The 21,531-nt window shown below is 38.9% G+C and overlaps 1 protein-coding gene across 2 annotated transcripts in view; it reads left to right on the plus strand.

Moving 5' to 3' along the window:
• NPTN (neuroplastin) overlaps nucleotides 1-21,531 on the plus strand; it is a 43,086-nt gene that overhangs the window by 18,483 nt on the left and 3,072 nt on the right. For both annotated transcript variants that reach the window (XM_081887761.1, XM_081887762.1), the window contains 5 exons: nucleotides 985-1,156; nucleotides 2,642-2,736; nucleotides 7,394-7,527; nucleotides 8,905-9,178; nucleotides 20,052-20,073. In XM_081887761.1, the coding sequence (XP_081743887.1) occupies nucleotides 985-1,156; nucleotides 2,642-2,736; nucleotides 7,394-7,527; nucleotides 8,905-9,178; nucleotides 20,052-20,073 (697 nt within the window). The remainder of the gene's footprint in view (nucleotides 1-984; nucleotides 1,157-2,641; nucleotides 2,737-7,393; nucleotides 7,528-8,904; nucleotides 9,179-20,051; nucleotides 20,074-21,531) is intronic.

A 21,531-nucleotide genomic window follows, 5' to 3' on the forward strand; every position in this document is an offset into this window, starting at 1 on the left:
TCCTCTCTTCCCACTGTGCACAACCCAATTATGATCCAGAACATGGGTAGGCAAACTAAGGCCCTGGGGCCGGATCTGGCCCAATCGCCTTCTAAATCCGGCCTGCGGACGGTCCAGGAATCAGCGTCTTTTTACATGAGCAGAATGTGTCCTTTTATTTAAAATGCATCTCTGGGTTACTTCTTGGGCCTGCCTGGTATTTTTACATGAATAGAATGTGTGCTTTTATTTAAAAGGCATCTCTGGGTTATTTGTGGGGCATAGGAATTTGTTCATTTCCCCGCCTCTAAAATATAGTTCGCGCCCCCCCCCCCACAAGGTCTGAAGGACAGTGGACCAGCCCCCTGCTGAAAAAGTTTGCTGACCCCTGATCTAGAGGGTTGGGGAAACCCCCAGAACAGATTTATGGGGCATGTAGGGTGAGGGCAGTTCCATTGCGCAAGTGTAAATCCTTGGGCTAATGAAACAAGTTACTTAGCGCTATATTGGATACAACTCTGTATTTTATTTTATTTTAGTGGAATAGGCTGAATGTTGCTTGCATAAATGAGGATGAAGGTGTTTCAAACTGATGTTATGTGTACATGTCAAAGCTTCACAATGGTGAATTGGCTATTACTTGTATGGAGCTTATTTTGCTTGCATAGCTGTTAACTATGCCTCTTCCACTGCTGAGTCTGATAAGGTGTAAATGTTACTAACCTTAACCTTACGTGTGATTATATTAAATATGAGAAACTCCAGAATGTATTTCATTCTTTTCTTTTTTCCCTTTTCATATAGGGGGACTGGTCCTTGTTGCCTTTCTCTGCTGCTCAGCTGTTCGCTGTATGACTTTCTTGATGTCTCTTAAGCTAGTGAAGCTGTGTTCCATGTGTAGTTCTCTTCCCTCTCCCAGTTCCTCTGCCATTTAGTTGTGATGTGTAGGGCATTTTAGTGTGCAGAAACTGATTACTCTTCTTTTTAATGTACCTTCTTTTTTAGAGCCCAGGATCAATGCCAGTAATGATACAATCATCATTCCACAATCTACACCTCCCATCACACTACAATGCAACCTCACAACATTTCCCAGCCCTCTCACTGACAGCTATTGGGTGAAAAATGGTGTAGAGATTTCGGATACTAGAGAGAACACAGACACTACCCAGTACAGGTAAGCCTTGAAGTGGCTTTGGTATTGTCCCTAAAAAATGAATGAAGCTACAGTATAGCTAAACTTTTTCCAGTGAAACTTGACATGTGTGGCTAATAAATTTTAGGTGACATTTAAGACGCATTACTGTGGATTCATGTTGAGCATTATGTCATCAGGAGTAATGTTCAAAATAATACAGTTTCTGCTGGTCAGAAGTTGTGTTTTCTGTGTTGTAAATATTCTTTTTTGTATAATTTATCTCATCTTCCTTTAATAATAAAAGTAAACTCTGCAACATAATTACATGCAAACCTCCTCAGTTTGTAGTATGTGTAGGACTCATATAGAATTTGAGTTACCTTGGTGCAGTTCTTTTAAATTGTACCATGTGAGAAGTCCAATCTAGGCAATACTATATGCTAGGGTTGCATATTTCTGTTCTATGCTCCAGATCAGGCAGTTGGGTTGTTCTTTGTTCCAACTGTGGATCAAATCTAGAGCTAGCAGTTGCTGCCCAGTTTTTTGCAACTTATTTCAAGGTTTGGTCCATGCTTAGAGCATAGTACTGACAGAACCTTGGGTACCTTTAGCTCCTGCTATAGAACTTCAAAGGGTGTACTCCAGTTTATGGTGATTTAAAGAGGTATCAGCCTTGCTTAGAAATAGTAGCTACTTCTTTGCTACTAGCATCTTCAACATGGCAGTGACTTCACACAAGAGTATTGTCTGGTCTTAATGATCATTGGGGCAACGTATAATATTTGTCAGTGTTTAAAATTCAAGTATATGGATCTGTGCCTTGAGTTGCAATATATATTAAAGTTGGGTAATTTTGCCTGACTCAGCACACTAATTTTGAGTTTAAGACTAGAAGCTGAAATACAACTTGGTTAGCACTGTTGGTCACTTTAGAAATATTCATATTCTAGTCCGTAACTTCAGATCAGGGGAAAACAGTCTTTTTAACTGATGTGTGCTTAATAACTACAGTATATCGCTGGGGGGGGGGGGGGGATTTAGTGGATGTGAAATTGATTAAAGACGTGGTTGAAGTTTAAAGCCCCTGCTTTAAACTTCAACCAGCACAGGGGCTCTGCTTTCCACATAGCAGAACTTTCTCAGTTGTGGCATTGTATCTTTGAGAGACAAATGGTTTGTCAACAAGGATCTATAAAAGCACTTACCAGATTGCTAGTGATGCCCATAACTCATAAACTAGTGAGGTTGCTCTGCAGAAAGGTAGGGCAAGTGATTTAAAATCACTCTTAACCATCTTGAACACTAGAAAGGTTTTATTTAATTCCCAACCAAAGCATCTCCCAGTAAGCTACATTAAACCAACAAGCAAATGCACAAAATTAGAAAAGACCCCGCTTTAAATATGTGCCATGCGTAATTATTTGACTCCTGCATTTTCTTGTGTAGAAGAAAACTTAAACTATATGTAACAATCATTACCAATTGTGAGCTAACTATCTGGATCCACATTTCTTTTCTTTTCAGAATTCCAAAGCCCAGAGCAGATGATTCAGGGGAATATTTGTGTGTGTTCGTATTTGCGGGTTCCCCTGTAGCAAATGCCACTATAGAAGTGAAAGGTATGCCTTTATTTTTATTTTCTGCTTCCTTTTTTAAAAAGCTTAATTTCTACTAATTGTTTCTTTGTATCACTATTCTTGAATCACTTTATTTAGTTCTTGCCATCTCACAGTTGCATCTTACTGCATGAGTGGTCATCTTCCACACATGTCTATACAAATTTGGATTGTCTGTTGAATTTCTTAGTCAAATTGCCCACAGAAAACTTTGTATTCTTAGAATAGTATGTACATTGGTATTGTTTCCTTGCTGTACTCTTTTACCCTGCTTAATGGGCTGCCCACTATGTTTTGCCAAAACAGTTTTCCTTGCTGCTAAGCATCAGTCTCTCCGAGCTTCAGCTCTCTTCAGAATGTCTTTCCTTGTAGAAAATGTCATATCTCTCCTTAGGTTCAGAATAGAGTTTTGGGTGGGGCCAGTTCAGGAGCGAATGTAAAAGACTCTCCTGTAAAGATCTTATTGTGCATCTTCATTGGGTCTAGAAGAGAGTATCATACAGTATTGCAGAAGTCCAATACTCTGTGAATCCCAGGCGCTCCCCCTTCTCTGCCCCACAACATTTCAAAGGAGCTCAAACTACTTTCTCTTTTAAGAGAGGCAGAAAGTAATTCAACAGTACCGTGAAAAGCTTGGCATGACAAGTCATCACTACCTTGATGCTTAAATGGTGATCATTTAGAGCTGTAAAGAGCAATAGGGCACAGAACATTAAATCTAGTCTCTAACTTTGAATCGTAAATGTTACACATAGCAAGTTGAAAAAGTTAAGTACACTGTTTCCCATAGATTTTGTATTTATCCACATGACTGCTTAATCATTACCAAGTCTAAATTAATAACTCAATTCTCTCAATTGCTTGCACAGTGTTCCCATCTGGCCCCAGGGACTGAAGTTCCCCATCTCTGCTTCAGCACAGTGCCATTTACTTTCTTAATTTTCTCTCTACCATCTTTAGGTTTCCGTCCCCCTTAAAGTTTAATGGTTTGTTTCATCCTCCAGCACCTTCTTTCTTTCCCTTTCTTGGGCTCATCAGCTGATTTTCATGCTTCTAACTCCTACTTTCCAGGGTTTTGTGCAGAGACTTTTTTTTCACCTGTTGCCACCTGGACTACTTTCTTGTACTAACTATAATTTCTACACTCATTAGACTTGGTTCTCTAGCAAAGGCTTTGCCTTATCTTCAATTTGCTATCCTTTCTTGTTGAATGATCATGCTTTGCTGAATTGTTATAAAATGCAAGTTCTTTTTTCCTCTCTCAGCTGCTTCTGTTTAACTCCCGTTGATATTTTATGACAAGAACTTGTCCGTGATCTTTGATGCTTCTTTGCCTTTTTCGCTACAAATTCAGGTTCTTCAACTAATCAGCTTTCTGAAAATATTTTATTGCTTTTCAAAGGATAACTAGAACTCTGTTCACTTACTTTATCTAAACCCGATTATTACAAAAACCTTTTTGAGGATCTCTTTACTTAATTGAAAAGCATTGTTGTCCAGACTGCAACCTTCCATATCTTCAACTTTCAATGTGACCATGTCTCTTCCCTTTGGTCCTTTCATTTCAAACTTTAGATTCTTCAAATGTGTGTGTTTATTTGTCTCCTCCTGCCTCTATTTGTAACCCTTCTGAATGCATGGGTCTTCTTGGAAAAAATATGAGGATTTTCCACTACTCTAAAACAATGAAGATGAGATTTAGCATGTTTACAAGTGCAATAAAATGTCTGTGTGAGTTCTCCTGTTCAATATGCATGCCACTCAGCCATGCTTTTTTTCAAGGTACTCCCAGTTTTTCTGACTATTAATAACAATTTATCCGAACACCTCAGTTTGTTAGACAATATGTCCTGGATTTCATCCTGTTTCATACTTCATCAGAACAAAAATTTCTCACAGATGTCAGCTGTAGATCTCTGAACTTGGAACCACCCATTCATAGGGTGTGTCTTTTTAGGATTCAATCACAATTTATTAGTCCTTCATTTTTCATGTCCTCCCACTGGCAACCTGTGACCCTCTGGGTATTGCTGGTCTACAACGCCCATCATTTTGCCCACTGGACAAGCAGCAATATATTTTTGTGGACTATATTTTTGCGGGTATTCAGTGACTATATTTTTGTGGTTATGTAGTGAGCTTTTAAAAAAACCAAAACATTGCAAATCTTCATGATTCTGCATTCTTTTCTATGTAGTAAAGAATGAATGGGCCCTTGAATAACTTCCATTGTATTTGATATATGTGTCAGAGACCTGGGATTGGACTCTGGCTGGATTAACAGATCAGGCCCTAGCAGTCGCCTAGAAGGACACGTGTGACAAAATTAGCTGCCTTGAAAGCGAATGGGTTTTAGAGGTGGTAACTGAAGCATACCAAGCCATCTGCTAATGAAGGTTCATCTCAGGCAGTTCATTGATCTCACGTAATCTCTCAAAAGTATTACTCTACAACAGGTCTTGGGAGTTAAAGAACTGGCCAAGTGAGTGGCAGTGGACCTGCTTAGGCAGGAGCAAGTGTGCTGGTGTGGGGTCCTCAAGAGTGAAGAAGTTCTTTGCTTCACATGAAAGTTCATCTTTTCAAGTGTCAAAATTGTGCTGGTTTAAACAAATACATTTCTGAGTAGAATGTTATAAAAATATAATTTGTGTGTGTCCCCTTCTTTCTTAAATTCAACATTTACTCTTCACTCTGTTGTAGGTCAGACATTCAGTTGTTTTGGAATTACACATTAAACATGAGTCATAGATGTGCAGATGCTTCTGGAGACAACTTACAGACTTGTTTAGAAAAGAAGCAATATACATTTATAAGTGTCCAGTTAGTTTTCCTGGTGTGAAAAGTTTCCTTGTATATACAAAAGATATATTGAATAATTATTTCTTATGCACTAGAAATATTGGCTTTTATATACTCTTCATATCCCTAAATGTGCAGGTCTATTACTCAGTGGTGTCTCTTAAGAAAAAGGAAAGAGAGAGAAAAGGCTACAAAGGCCACTTTCACACACCATTCATTTACTGAATGAAGAGTGTGCTGGTGCACGTAACTTTTTCATTCCTTCATGCAATTGGGTAAAATAAACCAGTAAGCAGCAGTTAAGGTGGACTTCCCATGATGTACAAACCCTGCATCCAGTTTGTTGCTCCAGATAAGCCAGAAATTTTTTCCGACTTCACCACTTGCTATATTGGCTTAATCGTGGCTTGTTTGGGAACTACAGACCAGGATGCCAGGTTTGTATGTCATGGGAAGGCAAATATAACTGTGGCTTCCTGGTTTATTTTACCCAGTTTTGCCAAAAAAGGAATGAAATGTGAGTGAATGGGCAGTGTGCACTAGCAAGCTGCATGTTAACAGTAAGCCAGGATTCCTGGTATGCTGTGATGTGTATTTGATATGTGTCAGAGACCGGGGCTTGGACTCTGGCTGGATTAACAGATCAGGCCCTAGCAGGTCCCATTAGATAAACCTCAGCATATTTAGAGGGGAGATATCTGGGAATTCCCCATATGGAACGCAAATGCATTTATGGATGCAATCAAGTCAAGGATATAATGCATTACCTGCTGATTTGTGCCTTATACACAACGTCCAGAGAAAGTTTTTCATCATCTATTCTTAACTGTTTCTCAGGCAGATCCCCCCAGGAAGTGACAGTTGAACTCTTAGCTGATAAAGATCTTTAGATTACACACCCAAATTTGCTCTGGCAGCTAAGAATCTCCATTCTAGATAGCTTAATGATTCCTAATTTTATAACCCTATGCTGTAAACTTTTATGCTGTAAACTTTTACAGGTCCTGTTGTGTAATTTCAGAGGAAAGTGTTATTCTTATCCTCTGCTGTACATTGTAAAGGCTTTTGGCTATTCACAATAAATTGCTTGATTTTAAAATAGATAAAGCTAACATAATTCAGGATGTCTTATGAGTCACACCTGAGAATTAATTCAGTATATTAAATAATGATGGTAGTGTTTATACATTATACATATATAAACATTTCTAGTTATTTTCATATTCCTTTGCTACATCTTACAGTTGTTTGCCATGCTTTAAAAGAATAACATCAATAACATCTTATTGGTTATATAAATGCTTTCTCTATTCAGCTCCCATCGTTAATGATTATTAATAATTAAAATAAGCTTTTAAAAATCTTGATTCAGTAATACAAAAGAGAATATTTATACAGTTGATTATCTTAAACTAGTATTCAGGGTCTTACAAATTTAATAAGCTTTCCTAAAAATTTATCTAACAATTGTTTCTTTTGCTCTTCTGTACTTTAGTTGATGTCGTCAAAGAGGCAACTAATTAGAGATCATCTTACAAACTAGAGACATTTAGTTCTCACCGTCCATGAACTATGCATCTTCTTTGCATCTCTCTTGGCTTTTAAGTTCATAGGACCCAGTTCGTTTTTGACTTAGAAGGAACTACTGCTAAATAAATACAACAGTTTCTAATGGGAGAAATCTGCGAGAGCTGGTGACATGGAAAACTTAATGTAAAATATGAACCTACCACAAGATAATGACAATCTATAATTGAAGCTTTTACCATAATCAAAGCTTTTAACTCTATCTTGAACCTACTATTAAAACATAATTTTTTAAGAGTGTTGTATTCTTTTTGTGTACGTGTGTGTGTATTAGCTGCTCCTGATATTACCGGGCACAAACGAAGTGAGAACAAGAATGAAGGACAGGAAGCACTGATGTATTGCAAGTCTGTAGGCTTCCCATATCCTGAATGGACATGGTATAAGAAGAATAATGGCTTTTCTGAGGTGAGTATAAGATGTGATGCTACTAGGCAAGCCTGAGCTGCTGGCTGACATTTCAGTTAGGAGATAAAACACATTACGATGAGTTACATAATACCAGTTGTATCATTTCCAGTGGACAGCAAATCTTGAAGGACTCAAACTGAGATCTTTCCCAGCATTACAACTGATCTCCTTTTAGCTGGAGATGTTGGGGATCAAACCTGGGACTTGCTACATGCAAAGCATCTGTGCTCCCTTGTTATAATGGTCCCTGAATCAAAGTCTGAATGTGTTGCTTTTAAATCTAGGTAATTTATTTCAGGTCTGAGTTCTACTAATTATTATGAGAGTTAGCCTCTCTGATATGTAGGGGTTTTTTTAATGCTACGTCTCAAATTAAGCATTGTCCTTCGCAAGTATGGTCTTCTTTATCTTATTCTGCCTGATCTAAACCCTGCTTAATCAACATGCTGTCCGTGCCTGGAATTTTATTTTATTGTGATACAAATTCTATTTTTCACCGCAAAGCTGCAAAAAGGTAGGGGAAAGCCAGTTAATGGGTATTCTGGTTTGGTTTTGTTGAATGCTGCTTGAGTGAGCATCTTTGAGAATGAGAGGGCTGATTGGGTGGCTAGGAAGAATTTGGGACACAGGGACACAGATCTTGTGCTGCCATTGTCCTCCTTGAAAGTTAAAAGCTGGTTTCAAGAGATTATTAGGTGAATGGCACAGACAGTGGGTGTTTGATTCTACAGGTAGGAGGATATTTTCCTTTTGTTCATCATTTGAGGATTTCTGAATTTTTAAACTGAGACAGTGGCAGAGACAATTTAATCTGTTCAGATTTCTGATGGGGCATAGTGCTTTTCAGAGTGGCTTGTATTGGGCTAGGAGGATTGTGACTGAATATTGTCAATTTTATGGAGTGGAAGAAACAGTTGCTCATATTTCATGGGATTGTTTGAGGCATGTGGGTCTCTCCCTTCATAGGATTTGTGGTTTGGACATTACAGATTTGTCTGTGGGGGCTCCCCTTTGAGACGAGACTCTGGGGTTTTGTGTTGGAGAGTTTATAGCAGTGCATGAACGATACAAGTCTCAGAGGTTGTGACTGAAATGTGATTGCACTGTTGCCAGCAGGTGGTGGTAATAGGGCCTAACCTTGGCATTGCTATATGTTTAAACACTCAGAAGAAAGCCAGTCAAATCCTTGAATTGTTACTGTAAGAAGCCTGTCATACTTTGCTCCTTCCCATATGACTGGTGTTAAGCCTGCATGGCAGAGAACACAAAGAATGATTTTTAAAATGTGTGTGTGGATAGTAAATGAGCCAGTTATCTACAACACTTGCTAACAATTATTGTTTCGGCCTTTGTTCTTTTACTGCTTTTCCTTAGCCCATCAAAAACGTTACTGGCCGCTTCTTCATTACCAATAAAGAGAACTACACTGAACTGGTCATAGTGAACCTGCAGATCGATGAGGATCCTGGCGTGTATGAATGCAATGCAACCAACTCGATTGGCTGGAAGGCTGAAGAAACCATCTTGCGTGTTCGCAGTCACTTGGCTCCTCTGTGGCCCTTCTTGGGGATTCTGGCGGAGATTATAATTCTTGTTGTTATCATTGTGGTTTATGAGAAGAGGAAGCGGCCTGATGAGGTCCCTGACGGTAAGAGTGTTTTCTCAACTATTTCCTAGGGGAGCCAGCCCCCTCCTCTTTGCTTCAGGGAGACTTCCTTTCAAAATGTGGGAACCTCATAAATCAGTAGTTCAGAAATCCACAGTGCTGCAGGCTACATAATAAACTTTGCCTCTCTTCTGCCTCATAATAGGTTAAGTATAGGGCCATGATTTCAACTTCATAAAATGTGGTTTGCAGAACAAGGAGTCTGCTTGGTTATGTGTGTCTTTGTAGTCGAGATAACTTGAAATTGTATTCAGCAGAGATCATTTTGGAAGCATTGCTTAGCTGAGCTGCTGGGCAGTACTAAGAAATGAGGGAGGGCTCATATTACATGGAATGGTTTTTGTTGCCTCTTGAAATAATCCTAGGGGAATTAATGGTTTTAAAGGTAACATTAGAACTTACTTAGTTGATTTTGCTCAAATGCAGCTTGCTTTTCTCAGTTCAACGTTGTGGTGTCTTGCAGAACAACATTTTGGATACTTCTAACAAAACAGATGTTTAATCAAATATGCTCACAAGGCTACCTTTTGCATGTGTAGTGTAAAGACTGGTTACCTAAAAGCACCTGCAACTCTTTGTAGTGAGAGAACTGTTGTTCATTCACACTTTATTTTTAAAACACCCAGATTTGTAATTATGTATGTATGTGTGTGTGTGTGTGTGTGTGTGTGCGCGCGCGCACACACACACACACACACACACACACATACATCAAGCCAAGAACTTAGAATTGAATCCCCCAAATCACCTTTTTTCATACGCTAAGCCACCTTAAAAAGGTATAACCTTAAAGGAAAGGCACCCTAGAAATATTTTGTAACAAAATTAAAACAAAAATTAACCAAATATTATTATGGAAGCACACCTAGTGGTGGACACACCAGCTGGAGGGTCTTGTGTAAGATAACTTTTCATTGCCTCATCAGGGGTGAGTGATATTGGGTATCATGTGGGCAGTATAATGCTTTTAAAAAGCTATTGGAAATGTATAGGGGTAAATGCTGCCTATAAAATGTAATAATTCTGGCCTGCTTAGGGTGTATAGGACACGGTAAAAAAGCATTATTACTATCATAGACATAACTAGTGCTTCAGTCTAAGATCTCATAATGGATTCCATCCTATAGTCCTGTTTTTGCACAGCTAACTTGTCAAAACATTCACCTATTTAAGAGGAACATGTCTGGTGCTCAAAGGGAAGCTTCTTGGGTAAGTTTGTAGCAAAAAAGGTCAAAATTTTTGAGTAAAACCCTACAGTGTAAATTTTGCTTCTCCCAGCTGTAAAAATGTCTGCGTGGCCACACAGGAAGACTGACCCTGACATGCTCGTTCAAGTGGACTGCATGTTCTGAGACTGGAGGAAACTAGCCCCAGATGTATACAAGCAACTTTAAGCAGGCCCAAAGATATTACCTTTCTTTTCCTTTTGCTTTGCTTCTTCAAAGTGCAACTAGCAGTGGTATTACTAGGCATGTGTGTCTATGGTTATGTAGAGCTAACACTGCAGGATGGCTATAGAACAGCTCTGAGAAGATTGCTTGTGTGTGTGGGCGCGCGGGCATACTAACGTGGAAAAGTGTGTCTTTGTGCAAGTCCTTCCCACTTGGCCAAAGGCTAGGAGCAGGAGAAAGCTGTGTTATTTTGATTGCCGCTTCCTCTGCAGATGGCTTCTCTGTAGGGAAGTGTTTGATTAATGCTAAAGCTTTTTACCACCTCTTAACAAGACCCAACCAGGTCTAGAGCCAGATTGGTTGGCTGCAGCTTGCAGTCTGGCATGAAAATAGTTGTGCATGGCCTTATTTGGAAGATGCTGGTTACTGTTTGATCAGATTATAAGCATTTGCCAACACTGTGCTGGGTTCATTTTAATGCACTCTTAGAAAGATGCATGTGCCAGGAATTAAGTGTGTGAAAACATGAGTTTCCCTGTTGTGTTCTCAGCTATTTGAGAACTCGGGGAAAGCGGGTAAGGGGGGCTGTTGCCTGATATGGTTGGCATCCTGTTGCTGTTGGCCAAATAGCTCACAGTTGGAATCCTTATTTTGACATAGCAATATTTCCTAGCTATGGAATTGATGCTTCCTTCTAAGCTTAATAGAAGTTCTGAAACATCAAGGCTGCATGCTTTGAAGAAATCCCAGTATCTGCATTACCCCTTTCATTAACGGGAGTAGGTTTCATGTTGTGTACCTGTCAGGAGTTGGCTGCCTTTTCCTTTTGGCTTCATAAATATTTTTGTTTGTTTGTTCAACTGTTGCTGTGAGGAAAGCCATCCAAATTTAGACTGATTCACGAGGGGAATAAAAGGGAAGCTAGCTTAGTGTTGTTAGCCGCCCTGAGCCCGGCTTCGGCTGGGGAGGGCGGGATATAAATAAAACTTCTTCTTCTTATTATTATTCCTTAAGCCAAGTTAGCAATCCCAATAATTGATAATGTCAATAAAACAAAAGGAGAGCTTGAATCATTATCCTTGTGGATAGTCTGCTGATGTGGGCTCATGCCCGATAGGTAACCTGAGTTATCCAATGCATTCCTCACCGGTGGTTAAGTTAACTGAATGGATCAAGTGCATATGCCATTTCAATTGGTTTGTGGATTACAGCCTAACCAGGCCAGTTCTAAGATAACCTCTGATTTCATGCGTTTGTAACAGGTGATGTGAATATTTTATAATATTGTCTCTTCCCACAGGTGATTTATATTTGTTTTTCACTTTTTGGGCTGATTTCTTATTAATATTCTAGGTCCATCCTCATGTCCAAATGTCCTTGTAATTTGTTGTACAGGAATGTCAGTATCAACCCCCTTGGATGATAATCAGAAAGTAAACAAAGAATAGAATATACTTTCTGATGAATGTAGCAAAGTGAAACATATATTGGCAAAGCTTTTTCCATGTTACAAATACTCTTGCATATGAGTATAGGTTCTTGCTTATGAACTTTGAAGGATCATAGTTCAGTAGTAGATCATTTTTTATTTTTTATTTTGCATACAGAAGGTCCCAGTTACATTCTTGGGCACCTCTAGTTAGGGCTGGGTGAGAACCATGTCTGATAACCTAGAATGTTGATGCCAGTCAGTGTAGAGAATACTGAGGTAGATGGACCAATTGACTCAGTATAAGGTTGCTTCCACCAAGAACATTACCATTACTGCCAGAGGTACATAGCCTATGGATACTTCATTTTACCTGCAATATCTTGTTTGCACATCAGCATAATCACATGAAGGGAGGTTTCTTGAAATACATTTAAACAAATACCAACATGCACCATGTTTGCACTAGCTACATATTATTGATTTCTGAAAAACACTTAAGGGTGTATGTTGTTTGTATCCTTTCACACTCCAAACATAGATTGTGATCATTCTCTTTGCTTCTCCCTCAAGCAAAAGAATAATGTTTCATTGTTACTTGACTGAATTGCGCTATGTTCATGCTGACTTTGACTTTCAGTTACTGCTTCAGAAGAAGACCTTTGCTTGGTGATTCACTCCTGCTAGAGATTTCACAAGCATTTTTCTTTTTCCCCCTCCCAAAATAATAAAGTTTCAACCATAAAATTTCATTTTTCAGAGCTAACTGGCCTGTGCAAAGATGGCCAAAATCATCTATTTGCAACGGGAGAAGAGAACCCTTGGGTTGATGTCATGTAGTTAACCTGTTAGCCTGACCAGTCTATCATCAGCTCTCTATGCACATCTTACATACTACTGTAAAGAGTGACATAATCCAGAGCAACAAAATTAGAACAGCCAGTTTTCTAATGAAAGATTACTCAAAAAGGTTTCTTCCTCTGTCTTTTTCTTATATTGGTGCCTTATGACTTCTAATAAGAAGTTACATACCTTGTGTCGGAAATGTTCTTCAACTCATTATAACACTGTTTTAAATGGTTTTGTGAATCAGGCCAGGATCAGTATATTCCTTTTACCCATCTAGTGACAGTTCACCTGAGGTAGGCTAGCTTCAGATTCAATTGAGAGATGCTACCGCCTGAGTGATGCTGCTGCAATTGGTGTCCTAATTTACACGTGGCTGAGTATTCTTTACCTTGGCACTTGAATGCCTAATTGGTGCATGAACCTTTCGTATGCATAAAATAGGGAGGGGGGAAGACTATGTATGCCACCTGGAGCTCGTTGAAGAAGGTGGGATATATATGCCACAAACAAAACAAATGTTTCCTGTGTTTAAGGGTAAGCAGTTCCCTGTAACAAAATTGCATCGAGTTGATCCACTTAAGTCAGTGGTTTCTGTTTACCACACCCTTATTTTTTTACGTTTCCTCCCCATAGAAACTGGTGTATATTATGCTCTGTGAAAATTGGTATCCTGGCAGATTAATAAATGAAGCACTTGGCCTTCTGCTATGCTTGTTGAACTCCCCCCACCCCCAGTAGTGAATGTGCATTGTACTTCCTGCAAGTACAATGTTCCACAGTGACAAATGCATTCTCGGCTTCTTCTCTTGTTCTATGCTCTACTGATGATGCATCATTGAATTTACTGCTTTGGGGGCAGGATTTGAGAAAGAAATCTGCCACTCCAACCTTGATAAGCACAGCTAAGCACCCCCACATCTGTGCTGTTTGCCTGCAGCTCCAACATGAAGAACCTGCAGCCTGTTCTCTGTGATATGCTGGTCACAGAGGCAGCAAGATGCTTGTCATTTGGAAATTCAGTGTTACTAAGTGACTGAAACATACAACTGCCTCTCATAATATGATCCTCCTCAGCTTTCTACATGACTTGAGATCATTATTACATGACTGGCGCCTTTTTTATTGGCTGCTTTTCTTTCCGTTCTGGATGGGGGGGGGCAAAGGGGTTTTAAGCAGTGCTAAAATGTGTAATTACATTGCCCAGGATTTGATCATGCTCCATGCACTCACACATGAGCATGGAAGTCACATTTAACCATAGCTTCTTGATAAATTCAAACTAAGAAACTATGACTTGCAGACAAGCCAGGATATAAAGCCATGCTTTAAAGTGGGCTCATGAATCCCGACTTGCTTCAAAACCATTAAGCATAGTTCCCAGTTTGGACATACTGAGAAGCTCTGTTTTTAACTGCAGCTTCCAGTTTATTTCCCCACATCTGCCAAGGGGTGCATGGAACTTGTGCCTATCCTGTCTCATTAAGATAGGATTTTATTGTCCAAACATGGCCATTGTCTGAATGTAGCCTTTGTTGCTTACATGGTGGCATGTGGCATTTCCCTCTTATGGTGATTCCCTTCTCCCCAAGAACACAGTAATAATTGCTCAATCATAGTGAGTTGTGCAACATGCCAATATGATTATTTTAATGGAAGGAATGCTGTTTATTGGATTAGTTTATAGGCATACACTCCCACTTTTTAAAGTATGTGTTTTGGGGGGTAAGTAAAAAAATAAAGACTCCTTATTTTTATCCAGATATACATGACAAACATGTGGTTTCTACTTTGGAATCCTTTTTCTTCATATATTTTAGTTAATTAAGCTGTGATAACTGCTTTTATTATTATTTTTCCTAATTTGTGAACTTACACCTAATTACACCTAATTTGTCTAATAAAAATTCATGTGTGTACTTCTGCGCTGGATGTGCAACAGTCTCATTCCATTGTCCTACTTACATTCTGATATTCATTTTTTTGCCTTAATCATAGTTTATAAATAGTAACATTAAGAAAACTTTTAATTGTCTTCTCTTCCCCCCTTTTCTTCCTATCCTTCACTTCTGTGCATGTCTAATCTCCCTAGCAAAAGGTAGCTATACTTCATGAATGAAAGTATAGGAACTAATTTTGCTTGCAGCCTAGGAGTTCTAGTATGCTAGCAGCCCCAAAAGCATAGCTTTGCTAATTGCTTCCCTAACTTGTTAGTTCTGGTAGGTGCTATTTCACATCTATTTAGACTGACTGTGGCCAGACGTTGCCACTTCTAGAGATTTGTCCCTCCATTCTCTTTCAGATGGGTTGCGCTGGTTGGTATTTGGATATCTTCTTCAACAGAATGCCATTTATGTATCCCAGGCATTTTAATACATTGATTTAAAAAAAAATGACTCAAAAGCTGTTGTAAAATGTTTCTCAAAAGCCCTTTAATGGTATCTCTCAACAGTTCCTTTTTATGTTAAAACTTTCAGCTGTGTTAAGTCTTAGAGTACTTACTGTAGGAAGTTCTCAAGCTTACTCATTTTATTTCCAGTGTTGTTGCTGAGGGATGTGATTCTTGGAATCAAACAGGAAAATGAGTTGAAAGCATTTCTGCTCTTCAATGTAGAAGGTAGAGCTTGGTGTTAATCTTGAGCAGGCTTGGCTGCTCTTGAAATGCCCCCCCCCCTCTATATATGTTAGAATGCTGTGGAACTGGGGGGTGGGGAGATAATCTCAATTAAAGTCTATGGACTATCCTTCTGTAGCTTCTCTCTTTGAAAAAAAATCTGATCTGGAATTTGTACACTTGAGCAGCCAATGCATGCATAGGATCATTGCATTTTAAAATTTGGACATTTGTTTTTATGTGAAACATACTTTTGTGGGGGGGAAAGTGCAACCCACAAATGGGTAATGTGATTGAATCCTATGCATGTTTCAGTCACTGTTCATGCTAGAACTTTGCAACTGGGGAAATAGTCCAAAAGTCAAAATATATTTTGGATGCCAGACATTTTCTTTGACCCCTGAAATGTTAATTTTTTTAAAAAATTAACCAATAATGTGGCTAATCGAAGAAACATTTCAAATTCATATCTTAATGGTTTCCAGGGTACTTCTTTACAGCTGCCACCCACCCTCTCTCTCCCCCTACCCCAGGCACCTGCCTGTTTCTTGCTCAGAATTTGGTTCAGCATAGCATCCACAAAATTAGGGCTTTCATTTTAGCTTAACGTACTCTGTCTTTTCATCAATATTTCCCCCTCTATATAACATCTCAGTTGGCAACTACTTTTACTGATTACCCATGCAGGGAGTGAGGTTAAAGTCCCCCGTCCCCATTCCTGGTGGATCTTGCTGTTTCACAGTAAATCCAGACTGCACTATGTGAAAATGGGGGCACAAACAGGAGCACAACTGCAGAAGGAATGAACTTCTGCTGGTGTTGGTTCTCAACACTGCCCCCCCTTCCTATTAAGGGGGATGGTGGTTAATGCATATACAGGCATTAAGAAGTGGGTGATTCCTTTTGTTAATTTTCTCCTGCTTCTGTCACTTTTATCCTCTTTTACCCACCCACCCGCCAGCTATTTGAAGACTTGGGGGAGCAGTTTTAGCCCTTGGATTGCTGTTTGTTACAAGTAGAAGCTTGCAGGCCAGGGCTGTCTTGTTTTAAATGATAGCATGAAAGCCACTTTGGGAGCCTTCTAAGCTTAAGAGCAGGGTACAAAAGCTGTGTGTGTATATATATATATATATATATATATATATATATATATATATATATAGATATATATATATATATATATATATTTGCTTTCGTAGATTTTCACGGGTACAGGAATGCAGGTTTTGGTGTCCTCGGGTGTCTTCCCGTGTAAAAGTTGGGGTGTCTAGGCGACGTTTCGACGAGGTCTCACTCGTCATCTTCATGAAGATGACGAGTGAGACCTCGTCGAAACGTCGCCTAGACACCCCAACTTTTACACGGGAAGACACCCGAGGACACCAAAACCTGCATATATATATATATATATATATATATATAGTGTTCATCAACAATTGCTGCATATCTAGCTCCTCCGGTGGGGAGAGTCAATGAGTAGTGCTGTTCCATCACACAACCACAAGACAATGCATTGTGTGCTCTGGCTTCTTGGCATGGATTCTCACTTTTACATTTTGTATTGTTTCTCTGGTACAGATGCTGGTGAACAAAATAGAGGCACTTCGTTTTATCCATTTCTTTGATCTTTATACTTTTTTCTTGCTCTTCAACTATAATTTTCTCAAAGCAACTACAAACATGTCTTTTAAAAATCTGAATTTACAGATAAAGTTGGTGTATGTTTCTTTTTAGAAATATTCTTAAGTGGCAGCTAGGAAGTTATTGGGGCCTTACGTCAGAGGATTTTAAGGGACTTTAAAGGGGGGCATACCTTTGTTCTTCAAACTAGTTCAGAGTTGCTGTATTTATGTTTAGATACACAAAAGTGTAAAATTAGAAGTCAGAATTTCAGACAGGTAGGAACGCTGTTCAATGCCTTCACCACCACTAAGCTACACAATGCATGCTTTTAATTTTTGAAATATGACCCTTAAGAACTGCTGAGCATATAATATCTCTCAAATGCACATGTATCCTGTGCCTGCAGTTGGTTTTTATAGTTTACAAATCTAATGAAGAAGTTGGCAGAGTACCTTCCGTGATGGAAGCATATTTATCAGCGGCCAAAAAATGGGCAAGGTACATTACTCTGGACCTGCACCCATCAGATTGGACTACAGAGGCACATCTTGTCTTGTGTGTCCACCAGCTCAACTACTAGCAAATTAGATTATTACTAGATCATGCTGTTTGAGTTGTATTGTTATTTGTCAGTTACTATGACTTCTTTTTTTCCCCCCTTCAATTGCATCATTCCTTTAAAAATGGTGGTAAGTGAGAGATCTGCATGCTTTGGAGTTTGTTTAATCTCCGCTTCAGTCTATACAATGCACAGTTCATAATGTTAACACTTTTCTTAGTTTTACTCATTCACGTTCACAACTAATTTGGGTTTAAGTTTGCTGTTGAATTTCATTTTCTAATTTGTACCATTTTTCTGTAGTTCTGTTCCTCCCTTTTATTGGTCGACTTCTCTAGGATTCGGTCCTTTTGTCTGTCACGTATTGTACCGTGCTGGGGCCGATTTTGTAATGCTCAAGCGACTGACCCACAAGCTAGTGGTGTATTAAGGTTTTCACTTGACAACCATGCTTTACTGGACACAGAAGGAGGTGGTGGAAGTCCTGCCAGTCCAATAGGATTGTCGCATGTGAACAGTGCAGGCCACGCTTCAGCACCTAATGCATAAGTGCCAGAGCACTCACCTGACTTTATTTTGTAAAGTGCAAAACCTTTTGGTTAAACTTATTCAATAAAACCTCTGCTTTCAAGCTGTCTTTTACCACCCAGAATGCTTGAGGATCAATGTTTCAGGTGGTACAAATTAGAGCTTGCAGAATGATTAAGAGAAGGACAGGAGCCTGCATTTTTTTTTTTCAGAACTGCATAGGGGAAAGAACTTCAAGCGTCTTTTTTGTAGGCTGTCGTGACCAAAGCAAGGATTTGAGTAGAATGACTGCTTTAATGTGGTACTACTAACCCTGCTCATTTCTTTTTTAAAAAACAAAAACCTAAAAACTCTCACCAAGGTGTCACAGATTCTAGTAAATGGCTCTTAAATCTACCGTTTATAATGTAGAGTCTATAGCCTAGGGTGCCTCTGAAATCTTTTGGGAATTGAAAGGTGTTCATTTTGAGAGGAGACTTAGTTTTGCTGTAATGTGCTTTATGTTTCAATACCTGATGTGTCTCTGTATATCCCCACTGTATATACAGCACATTGATGTCTGGTTGTCCTTACTAGTCCTAGTTCTTTCTGTACCTTGTTCTGATAGTTTACTGTTAGTAACAGACTTTTGTGGACACTAGTGTGTTGCTAGTGTGTTATTTTGGCTGTCAAGCTGTTGGTTTGTGGTTAGCTCTCTTTATTTTGAATGTTTTATTTATTTATTTTTGTTCTGATAACTGTGCTGGCGGTGGCTTTGCCTATCCGTTGCCTCGAAGGTACAGGTGGAGTAATGTTCAGCTTTGATCAACATTACTCCTAGTGTGTGCTCATGCGGTTGCCAACACTGTTAAGACTGTAGTTTCCATAACTGCTTTGTGTGCCCTAAGACCCCTTGTGGAATCCTGCTGAGTTTAAAAAATAATAACAAAGATTTTAGAGAAAGTTTTTTTTAGCTTGGAAAAATGATGAAATGCAGAAAACATGGTCATCCGTAGAAGTTCTACAGAAGTTTTTGCACAAGTTTATGGATTGGGATTTTCCTTGTTCAAAAAATGCATTTTTGTTGTTTAATGTACTGCATCATTTTAAAGCATCAATGAAATGTTCAGTTGATCATAAAGAAGCCTATGTGAAAAGCCACATGTTGACTTTTTTCTATTTTCTAAAAAATATACCTTAAAAATGGGACAACTTTCTGGCTCTCCCATCTCGCAAGCTGAAGTCTCTGTGAACTGTAATACTAGTGTAACCTTTATGCTGTTTTGCCAGAAACTTTTTTTTTTTCATATACATGGAATCACAGAAGTTTGCTGCTATCAGAAGGACTGCCTTTTTAGTATCAGTCAAAATTGCCTCTTCCACTTTCTGGAACTTAATTTTATTAAGAGATCAGGCAAAAGTGTGTGAAAGATGGTCTAGGGTGGTATATGATTTCCTGTGTTTTGTCCATCAGCAGTTAAGAGGCGGGGGGAAACCTTTATTTTTAGAAACAAAACAGCAGGATTTTACAACTGAAATGTTGGTTTGTCTTCTCATCTATCTTGTTAAGATTGAACCACTGGAACTTGGGGACAAGATGAATATGACCACATTGCAACAATCTGTCCACTACAGTTGCAGTTTTTCATGATGAGCATTAAAAGTGTTAACTGAAATCATTTTGAACAACATACTTGTCATCTAAACTCAAAGCCAGAAAAAATAACTTCATGAATCTTTGCAATACAAATGGAATGGCCTTTAAAGAAATGCTGTATGTAGATAATAATGTTTGCAGCCCAGTAAAAGTTTACTATGGATTCTTAACTAGACTCTTCTTTCCTTCTCTCTTTCCTTCACTGGATCACAATGAATTCCTGCTGCAGATGATGAACCAGCTGGGCCAATGTAAGTATTTCATAACTGACTGCATATTTTTCATATGGGAGGCAATGACTTTTAGACTTTTCCACCTTCCAGGGAACCCATCCTGTGATCACCTGTCTACCACGGTTCCAAGGCACTGCATCACTTGTGGAACTACCTTTTAAGGTGTTACAAAAGCTTCAGTTACACAGAGATACATCTTCCAGAACCTTCTAGAATTGGGGCAACCCAGTCAGATGAGTGGGGTACAAATAATTAAATGTTGATTATTAAAATTATTTTTGATTAACATGCCTTGTTTTGACCATATCATGCCAGCCTCGAAAGAGCTTCACTGGCTCCATAGGCTCACTTTCAAGCTCAGTTAAAAATTGGCAGTTCTGAATTTTTGAGCCATAAGCACCTGGGGCCCAGGTACCTGATGAAACCTCTGCTCGTGTATCAAACTGCCTGCATTCCAAGATCTCTGCTAAATTGTCCCAGTCAGAGGTGAAACAGGTGTCAACAAGGAAGTCTTTTTCAACTGTGGAAATGCCATCCCCAAGGAGGCCCAGTTTTTTTGCTCAGGTGCTAGGGAAATTGTTTTTTTGTTTACCTAAGCACTTTAAAACTCCTGTTAGTGATGTGTTTTGGTATTGTTTTAATAGCTTTATATGTTGTTTTTGTTCAGTTGGTTTATTTCACACTATGTATTCTTATGTAATTATGAATTACTTTCATTTAGGGTAATGCAGAGTGGGGTATAAATATTTTAAATAAATTTAAATTTAATAAAGAGCATTCACATGGGTCTTGGAGAGCTTTGGGCAAGTGTTTTAGACCTTGCTACTGCCTTGTGTGAGCTAAGCTTGCATTTTACACTCCATGGCTTCACATTGCAAAGGAGGACTGGTAATGATGAACAAGCTCTCTTCCAAGGAAGTTTCTCTGGCACAATTGTACTTCCCATTCAGAAACCCCTGAATCATCCAAGGAACCCAGGGAGCTCAAAACCCAGTTTGAAAAATTACTGCGTTAGGCCTTAGAATAAATCATAGGAATGCCAGTGGCCTAAATTGATGCTGAATTCAGAGAGTAAAGAAGAACTGATCTTTGGAGAGTTGGCACTGCTGCTTATTTAATACACCTTTACTAAACCTTTCAGGACACACTGCCCTCACAAGGCTCCTTACATAATGTTTTCAAAACATCAAAACGCAACCCTATAAAATACAATATCAGAGTTAGAAACAGAAATAGTTCAAAATTTTCCAGCACAATAACTTAATCACAGAACAATATAAAAATAGAATATGCAGTTCAAAGTTAAGAGCATGCAACAGATAAAACTTTTCCAGTATACAAATGCTAAGATTGGATTTCTGAGTTTGGGTTTATTTCAGTGTGGCTTTTGCTGTTTTACATGTTGTCGGTCTTGTCTTGTTCAACTAACACTAATACTTTGTTTTTATCTTTAACTGGCTGTTTTATAGAGAAGTG

The sequence above is a fragment of the Podarcis melisellensis genome (genome assembly GCF_964234715.1).
Source record: "Podarcis melisellensis genome assembly, chromosome: 14".
Classification (NCBI taxonomy): Eukaryota; Metazoa; Chordata; class Lepidosauria; order Squamata; family Lacertidae; genus Podarcis; species Podarcis melisellensis.